This window comes from Haemaphysalis longicornis, unplaced genomic scaffold (genome assembly GCF_048455015.1).
Source record: "Haemaphysalis longicornis isolate Haplotype H1 unplaced genomic scaffold, Haemaphysalis longicornis Haplotype H1 scaffold_1, whole genome shotgun sequence".
Classification (NCBI taxonomy): domain Eukaryota; kingdom Metazoa; phylum Arthropoda; class Arachnida; order Ixodida; family Ixodidae; genus Haemaphysalis; species Haemaphysalis longicornis.
In genome coordinates this window covers 234,720,935-234,730,605 of record NW_027526203.1, presented here as the reverse complement: position 1 = coordinate 234,730,605, position 9,671 = coordinate 234,720,935, and the positions used below count along the sequence as shown (strand labels likewise).

At 46.2% G+C, this 9,671-nt stretch overlaps 1 protein-coding gene across 1 annotated transcript in view; it reads left to right on the top strand.

Moving 5' to 3' along the window:
• Nucleotides 1-734: 734 nt before the first annotated feature.
• Nucleotides 735-9,671, top strand: part of LOC144142822 (uncharacterized) — a gene marked incomplete at its 5' end in the record, with an annotated part of 41,583 nt that continues 32,646 nt past the window's right edge. The window contains 1 exon segment of the mRNA XM_077674599.1: nucleotides 735-934. Coding sequence (XP_077530725.1) covers nucleotides 735-934 — 200 coding nt within the window.

Genomic DNA, 9,671 nt, shown 5'->3' with positions numbered 1-9,671 from the left:
GTACTTTTGGCATCTACCCTGAAGAACCAACGTTTAAATTTTTTAGGGTAAAAACCGGGTATGGTGGTGGGGGTGAGTTTTAAAGGTGGTGGTTGAGTAAGACACAAACTGTTGTGAGTTGTTATGGGCTAAGGTGGGGTGAGGCCAAAACGTTCATATTGATAATGAAAGAAGAAAAATTGAGGTATCTGCCAACTTCTGTTGAAACCAGTCGTTATTTTTCTGTCATCTGATTTTGCCCGAATGATATAAAAAATACTGCAGCGCAAGGAAGCAAGTAATAGAGAAGCCAAAGGGGCACCAAAACTAGCTCTAGGGCCTTAAACTACCCACAGTGTGTAACAGGCAGCCGGAATTTATGCCTGGGATCTTGCACACCAACTTGGCAAGATGCCTGATGCCAGGTGTTGATGTTTAGTAGCCACAAAAAGAAAAGTCTGACACACTTTGACCCCGGATTTGTTGTTGGTCAGTGGTGATTGTGCATGACCATCAGGGTAGACAGTCCCTTCCAATCTTATCAACAGGAGGGACAGGTAGGCGGAGAGCTCGGTTTGATTTCGTCTACTGGATGTGTGTACGAATGGTAGTGTTGAATTGTGCATTTGTCACTGTGTGGGGCAGGAGTTGAGGGGGTAGCACGTAGGCGTTGGGGTCTTCCTCCGCGGTGCTGCTGCGTGGCTGTTGAACGTGGACGAAACTGCTTACACATGCCACGTTTCAACCTCTTTCAGAAAAGGACCAGAGCGAGAAGTTTGAGGGGGACAGCACGTGTGACGACACCAAGCCACTGGCACCACAGCAGGGAGCAGCTAGTCCGCTGGGATCATCGCATCAGGAATCTCACTGCAGTTCATCTTCGCCAGCTACTGGGAGCTCACAGCAGGCCCTCCTGCAGTCGTCACAACCAGCTGTCAACCAGGTGGTGCCCGCAGTGAGTTACTCCCATGTGCCTCTGGATCTTATTTGGCACTCTCATCAATCTTTTAATGGCCAAGGTGTGCTCATAATTACTGTCCACAAATTCTGAAGAAAATGTATCCGAGGGCCAAGCAACTTAAAACAGTTGATGCTGCAAAACCTCTAGTTTTGTCGCCTCAATTGCTCACAAAATCAGCACTAAGTGCATATGTGTGCTCGCTAGAGTTTTATGTCACGGCCAGTGTTTTGTTGCTCTGAAATGTCGAGGCTGGCCGCTTTTGATGCTCTTGACAAAGGGCATGCTGTGGGCCTTCCAGTCCACGCGTCTTGTCTAATGTGAACTTCTCCAAGATGCATTCCTGTGGAGGTTTATCAACGTGAGCTTTACCTCCCCATTCCCCCCCCCCCCTCAAACCAAAGAACTACCATTACAGTGGAACCACAATGATGCGTTTGGGATTTAGAGTGGTAAAGCAGGTAGCATGCAATACCAAAACAGGCAACGAGAGACACTATTAGCCTTTGTCCTCTCGTTTCACCCAGCTAGCTAGCTATCTCCCACCCCGCGGCTGCACGCTGTTTTGGTTTCAGCAGCAGCGGCCCATGGTTCGACCGAACAAAGGAAGCGACAAGTTCATTGACATTTATTACTGAATAATAAACATTCAAAGAGCTTGCAGACAAGCTGGTTGACAGCAGGGATCTATTTGCCCACCCGGGAAATTTAAGGGAATCGAGAGGCTTGACTCACCGCGACAACAGCCATCTCCGTGGTGCCTCAGCGCGCTCGCATTTGCCTCGCTGGACACCGATGGCGGCCATGGTTGCGTTCTTCTTGCCTGATCCTCGGAAGAAGGAGATCGCAGCTTGCATCCCGCGCGCTCTCGCCGGCCACAAGACGCGGAGAAGGGGCCGATCCCCCTCGTTGGCGTCACGCCAAGCAAGTTCTCATGAGGAGCAAGCAAACGCGGTGAAGCTGAACGCGTTTGTCCGCGCAAATGTTGCGTTCCCGCTACGTCCCCCGGTCTTACGATGACTCGCTTCTTATGACGGTTCACCGCAGTCCCAACAAACTCCCCATACAGTGGTGAGACGGCTGTGCATATTGTGCAGATTTGATAAAAATTTGTTTTCCTGTGCCAGGCTGCTCCAAAAGCTTGAAAATTGCGAAAATTGCACCAAACTGCTCCAAAACAGCTGCTCCCGTCAGTTTCAGTGGGGAAAAATGCTTTTAGAAGAACTGCGAGTTGGGCTTGTGGGTATAGGTTCATAATGGGAAACAGCGCAAAAACAAAACTTGGACAAGAAAGACAACGGGACGAAGCGCTACTAGCAACTCTAGTTGCTAGTTGCTAGTAGCGCTTCATCCCGTTGTCTTTCTTGTCCAAGTTTTGTTTTTGCACTGTTTCCCATTATGAAAAATGCTTACTGATGGCATAATTTTCCAGCACCCCCAAGGTGATGCTGTTTGTAAAGGTTTAATTTATTGATCGTTCAATTAAAACCTGCATAAAATTGTCCCCGATATAGTTTTTTCGAGTCATAATGTCGGGTTGCACGTTATATTCTGTGTGTTTTAAAGTTTTCCCATCGAAAACCATTGCAAAGTCCTGTTGAAAAAATACTTATGTGTACTGAGGCGTCAAACTACTTGTGCAAGTTGATGAAAAAAACGGCAATTTTTGGAGCGCCATATTTCCGGAACGACATTACTGGGCGCCGCCATCTTGGTGTGGCAAAGAAGTGAAAACATGGCCACCAGGCGAAGCAGTTGCTTGTGGTTCAGGCAGAGCGCGTTTCGCCTATTTCTGCCTTGGTTTTATCTATGGGGGTGGCTGGGTTTTCATTTAGTCGTTTGATCTGTTGCGGGAAGTTGCTCGACTCGAAAGACGAGTTCATCAAAAACAACATGGCGCCCGCGAATTCGCCGTGTTTCGGCCTTGAGTGTGAGTCCGGTGCATGCTTGAAGGGAAATTTTGGACTCATTGCGATGTTATAAAACGGTGAATTATTGCTACCTTTCACAGCGAGCTTGCTAGCGGCGGGAATGGGACGATCGACACTGCAGATGTGGCGGCGCAGGCTACATTGCCGCAAAATGTTCAAGCAGTGTCCGATAGCGGGTCGGGCTAGTATTGCACGCTAGAAATAATGGTTAATTTATCTGAAGTGAAACTTAATGCCAAAAGGGAGGTGGCTAAACATACCAACGTTACTCAAATTTCGATCTTAGTGAACGTGCACCTTGGGGATTGAAATTGGGGGTGGGGAACGACAACTAAAGTCACCTCGCTTTGCGGAACTTTTGCCGTGGCTCTACAGTTGGGCGTAAAGACGAGTCTGGGATTACAAAAATAACAATTTAGGCATTCACAGGATAATAAAAATGCCTTACGAGTGCTTAGTTTTTCAATTCGATATTTTCAACGGCACCCCACGCTATCTATGTATAGAACCTAAGAATTTAAAAATGGATTGTAAAAAAGTAGTGCAGTTTGTACCTTGTGATACTCTGGGAGAAAAAACTTTATTGAAAGGCTGTTTCAGTGCTATGTACATTCAAAACTGATTAAAAACTACACTTTTCCCCCGTGAGTTGCCAAAAATTTGATCTTTTAGGCTCTTAAGGTGACATAATAAATGTCATTCTTCTGCTCCAAGTCAAGGTTCTTCTGCTCCAAAATCGAGATTTCGCTGCTTCAAAAACTGCTCCCAAATCTGATTCAGCTGTCTCACCCCTGCCCATAGAAACAATGCATTTTTTTAAAAACACCGACGATACGACACTCGGGTGCATGCGGTCCGCTTCATACGACAGACCCTGGCTTGAATGAACCGGCGTTTTTCCCATCTTTTACACCGTTTCGCCGCCTCGTCCCGACCTTTCTTTGTTCTTAACCCCTGTTTGACGCTACTTGATGTGCAAAGGTCCACAGGCAAGCCAAGACGTTCACGTTCTTGTGATTGACTCCGAAGTCGTGCTGTGCTTGACGGTTTGAAGTTCCCTTGGCCTCCAAGAATACCTTCCGCTTGAAAGCTGTGGTGTAGTGTCACCGCTTGGTGGGCGCCATTGTGCCGCGAACATGGGTGCTTCCCGAGGTCACGGGGCGACATACGCAAGCAAGCAAGCACAGAACGCTGAGAGCTGGGTTCACAACATATGGTTCACAACTTTCAAACAGGCAAAATGGAGCCTGAAAACCATAGAGTTCTGAAAATCTATTGAAAACCTGCCAGCTGCAAGCCTGTGGCCGCGAGATGGTGTTGAGTGTCTAGTGGTGGCAGGACAGCTGCATCCTCGAATCTAAGTTGACCCCCGACTTTCATGAACGGCTTTTTAAAAAAAAGTATCGGCCTAGATTCAAGTAAATACAGTAGTCAATATCAGTCATTAGGCACTTATGAAAACATTGAGGGCTAACGTGGCTTTGCGTAAAGCCTGCAGTTGTTTCGTTGCCAATTTACACTTTTTGTAAATTAAGGGGAGCATGGGTCTTCAAGACGTTTTTTCTGGTTCCTTGGTAGAATTTGATAGAATCATGATAGAATCAAGAAGTCTATCACTAAGCTTCTTTTTGTTCTGAGTTTAACTCTTTCGTTACCGTGCCTATTCCAAATTGTTCAATTTGAACAATACCTTGAGAACCCCTTTTCATAGCATTCTAGGTGTTTCTGGAACAAGCAAAGCTATTTTGGGTTAGCTCAGAAAATCCCCTTTCAAAATCAGTTATGTTTTCATTTTTGCAACAAAAACGTGATTTGTGACATGCATATGCATCACTGGGGTGTGGAAAAGGGGCGTGGTCATCACGCATCACTGTTACCAAAGAAGAAGGCATGCTGCTCGTAATTACTCTGCCTCAGCATTTGGTTTTTGTTATCAAGGCATGAATGGTGTTTCAGAAGATGATTTTCAATGTCAGGTTTGCGCTCTGATGGGAATAATCGCTGAAATCAGCTGAAAATATCAAGCAGGGCCTGTTTGCAAAGTTATTTTATGATTTTAGGCAGTTGTATTGCCTTTGCGCACGTTGGTTTAGGTCGCATTGTAGTTCTTTACCGCAGGACCATTTGCAAACAGTTTACACAGTTTCAATTCTGCTTCTGCATTGCGAAATTCATATTTGGCACTACTATGCCGTTACCCAACTTCAAGCCTATCTTCCATGGCACTTTCAGCGCTCGCTACTGATCCTCAAAAAAAGCATGCCGCTCCTGATCTCGCCCTACACTAACCCGATTTCTGCGATAAGAACTTCCGATGCAAGTCCGATAACACCCAGTCGCCAGATATCAGTTCCGACAAGGAGAGCGCTCAAACCGGCCCTGCACACTGCCAGCTGCTTGCCGGCCAGTTTCGTTTCCATACGAGGGTATCTCCAGAGGTCTAGTGCTGCTCCTTAGTTGAACTGTCTGTTCGGACGGAGTCTCCAACAGGTTTGGAATTGTTTCTTTTTGAAAACGTCAGGCAGCGGTGCAATGCAAGAGGGTCATAATGCTAAACTCTTTCATTGCGCAACAGCTACTCAGTGAAAGCTTGCAGAGCACAATTTTAGCGCATCACACCTCATTCCTGCAAGCGGGGCTACAATAGCAAGTCAAAAGATGGTAACAAACCGCAAGTTTGTTTTGAGAAATAACTGAGAGTGAACGTCAACAAGCATCAACCATGGAGTTTCGTTTTCAACTCCATGTATTTGTGCCTGGCTTGTTTTTGTTGCAGTAAGTAGTAATCGTTTCATGAAACATAGGGTATGCTTGACAAACAGGGTCACGTAAGACAATGTCGCCTATGCCGATCGGCCAGTGGCGTGTGGAACAACTCTGAAGCACCGGACTGCTGTGCAGCTAAAGCAAGCATAGTGCGCGCAGTGCCAGCAGCAGTATGCACAGGTACTTCTATATACTTTCATAACTTCCATTGTTCACCCCACCATTCTTACTGCTGTAAAAATAATATGCATTACATTTAAGCGAAAATAGCTCGTTCTGCAAGCTTATAAGCCCTGCCTGACTTGTGTTTGCTTCTGCGGGCCTCAGCCAATCGCATAGCTGTGCATATTACGTCATAAATGAACTGGGGAGTCGCATGGCCATTCCATTTTTTGCTAATTATATACCGTATTTTCCGGTGTATAAGTCGCGGTTTTTTTCTAATTTTTTTGCGGGTGCGTCTTATAGAACGGTGCGACTTATATATAGAGAAAAACGAAACTGAGGTCGCGAAAGTTCAGAAAAAAAAAAAGCGCAGCAATAGGCTGTATAACCTTTTACCTTCAGAAAGGGGCACACTGGACACTACTAAGTTAGCTGCTTTTTCTCTTTCTTAGGGAAAAGGTGAGTAAAAGCGTTTGGAGGCATTTGCTGTCTGTCTGTTTCTTTGCTTGTGTGCACGTTCGTGAATGCATCCGCCATGATGATGCTGTAGGATGTACAACGCCTTTCAATGCAGTAAGTGGTTTTATTGTCCTTAAAAGATAAAACCTCCGTTGCATTTTGTCATTTTTGCTATGCCGAGGGCCATGCAATTTTTGGATGCGTGTCTTGCGCAAACGTGTGATGCCTTGCTTTTTTGATAAGGGTGAAGTGTTGCGGATGGGTCTCGATCGAATAAAGAGAAATGCAGGTGTTGTATTTTTATAGATAAGTTCTTCGAAAAAGTGAAAATGCCTTAGTAATTATTTTTTTACTTTACAATGATATATTATGAATAGCGAGTTTCGATTTCTGTTACCGTATTTTCCGGTGTATAAGTCGCGGTTTTTTTTCTGAAATTTTTATTGGTGCGTCTTATCCACCGGTGCGACCTATGTATGGAATAAATCCGGTTCGCGGCGGCTGCGCCTCGCCAGCGCACGTTGAGACACAGCTCTATGGTCTAAATGAGTCCAAAGCCCACCGCTACGGCGTTTCTCATAGCCCATTGTCACTTCAGGACGTTGAACCAAAGAATTTGCAGCTTTTTCAAGTCAAAAACAATGATAATGGCCTGCGACAACTGCGTGCCATCTTCCGCCATGCGCAGTAACTACAGTTCAGAATAAATTCAAAGTAACATCAAACCGGGTGGCAAAAACAAAATGCAGCTTATACATTATTACAGAGAGTTACACTGAAGGAGGTAAACATGCTTCTAATTTTTAAAATGACAGCTTGCTGATAAGTTTCGATTTTCGGGCCGCTTCCATGCGCGTCACTTCCGTCCGCCATGACACCTTTATTGCGCTGATTTACGACAGCGCGCAAGAGACGCGCGATGTTTTGAGAGGTGGCCAAATGGGTCTCCGACTCTTGGGACTCCATTTCTACAAAAACAGTTGTAGCCGGGTTGATAAAGGCCAAAGTAATCCCGTCTGCGAAGGGTGACGATGTTGGCGAAGAAGACATCAGTGAGTCGGAGGATGACAGCGCTGCGCCGGCGGAACACCCACTTGAAGTTGCTCAATTGTTTATTTGTTAGTGAGTCGGAGGAAGAAGACCTCGATGGTTTTGCCTAAATGCCGTCTGCAAGTACATGCCATCTGTGTGCATCAATAAACCATTTTTGAGAAGCTCTGTCTAGACTTTGGACAGTATATGCACGTGTCTAGCCATCCCTACCGGGGGATGTGTTCATAGGCGGCCGCCGCCGCAACCATGTACTTTCGCCGCACTTTCTAACGATTTGATTCGCTATGAGTTTACCTAATTAACAAGTGCGTCTTGTATACCGGTGCGTCTTATACACCGGTGCGACTTATATACGTTTTTTTTTTTTCGGAAAAACTGTCTTTTTGAGGGGGGTGCGACTTATAGACCGGAAAATACGGTACTTCCGCTTCCGTCACTTCCGCCTGCCATAGCGTCTTTATTGCTCTTGTTGTCCTTCGCACGTGTAGCCGTGTAGTGCGTCTATGCGTGCCTCGTTCGCCCAGCCATGTTGTCGCGTGCCAAGCAAATTCGGCGAAGTTACGACGCAAAATTCAAACTGCGTGCAGTTGAATTTGCAGTTGAGCATGGAAACCGCGCAGCAGGGAGGCAATTCGAAGTAAGTGAAAAACTGATCCGGGACTGGCGCAAAGCATCCCCTGCGCTCCGGACAATGAAGTCGACCAAGAAGGCGAACCGTTGCGCTGCTGAGCACGAGGTCGCGGGTTCGATTCCCGGCCACGGCGGCCGCTTTTCTGATGGAGGCGAAAAGCAAAAACGCCCGTGTGTACGAGATTTCGGCGCACGATAAAGATCCCCAGGTGGTCAAAATTAATCCGGAGCCCTCCACTACGGCGCGTTAAACCTCACAATCAATCAAATCAAGAAGGCGAACCGTGGCAAAAAGGCACGCTGGCCGGAACTCGAGCAACGTCTGCGCACGTGGGTACTGCTACAACGAGCCGAAGGAAGGGGGCTGAACACAGTGCAGCTGCGCCTGAAGGTGAAGACTATCGCTACCGAGACCAATGCTGTGGGCTTCAACGGCGGCCCGTCGTGGTGCTTCCGCCAGGGTTCGCACAGGTCCTTGAAAACCTTGAAAACCCTTGAAATTAGGAGTGTCAATTTCAAGGCCTGGAAAGTCCTGGAATTTTTACACGGTCCTTGCAAACCCTTGATTTTTCCTGAGAGAATCAATGGCCCTGTCTTTTCACAAGAATTTAAAGTGCTTGTCATGGATTTTAGGTGTTAACAAATGTGAAGAAACATTGTAACAATCAAGTTTCAGTGTATTGCGTGAAATTACAAGTTTGGTGGATTTTCATTATTACAAGGCAACATTGGGAGCAGGCACTTGTCAATCCAATCCATATCATGACACAATCCAGTGAAAGCCAGGTTCTGTTCTCTATCTTGCATCTTCCATCTAGTCTGTGGACGCTTGCTCAATGCATGTCTGCTGTGCCTCATACGCTCCATATACGTTTGCTTTTACGTGCAAATGGTGGACGTGTACATTAATTCATCCTGCCTTGAAGCAACACCTGCTCGATTTAGTTCCAGCTGATACTCTTGCTGACAAAGCAGGAGATGCAGGCAACATTAACTAAGTTTAGAAATCAAACAGCCTCAGCAAAACACAAAGAAAAAAAAAACTCTAAATACCAGCCATGAAATAAAAAAAAATAAAGCTGGGGGAGCATATACGAACCCGTTAGCACCTATCTAAATGTGCACTAATGTGCTTAAGTATTGTGCAATAAAAAACTTTTGCATTGTGTTAAAAAAGTTATAAATAATCCCAGATAAAACATTAGATGGGGACCTTGAAAATGTGTTTTCTGGTCCTTGAAAGTCCTTGAAAACCCTTGAATTTTTGCTTTTGAAGCCTGTACGAACCCTGTTCCGCTTTATGCGGCGAAATCAGCTGGTGATGAGAGCACGGACGACAGTCTGCCAGAAACTGCCTGACGACTTCCAGGCACAGCTCGACAACTTCAGCTCATTTGTGAGAGAGGAATTTGAGAAGAACAATATCAGCGCGAGCCACATCGTCAACATGGATGAAGTACCGTTGACATTCGACATTCCGCTTGGAAGAAGCGTCGCTGAAAAAGGCGAAAAAACTGTAACTGTCAGGACAACGGGCCATGAGAAGGCCCTCTTCACGGTTGTTCTCGCCTGTTGCGTGGACGGCACAAGGCTGCCTCCCATGCTAATTTTTAGGCTCAAAACGTTGCCGAAGGCAGTGTTTCCTCCTGGTGTGGTGGTTCAGGCGAACACAAAGGGATGGATGGATGAAGAAATTATGGGTGTGTGGCTTGACCGCTGTTTTACGTGTC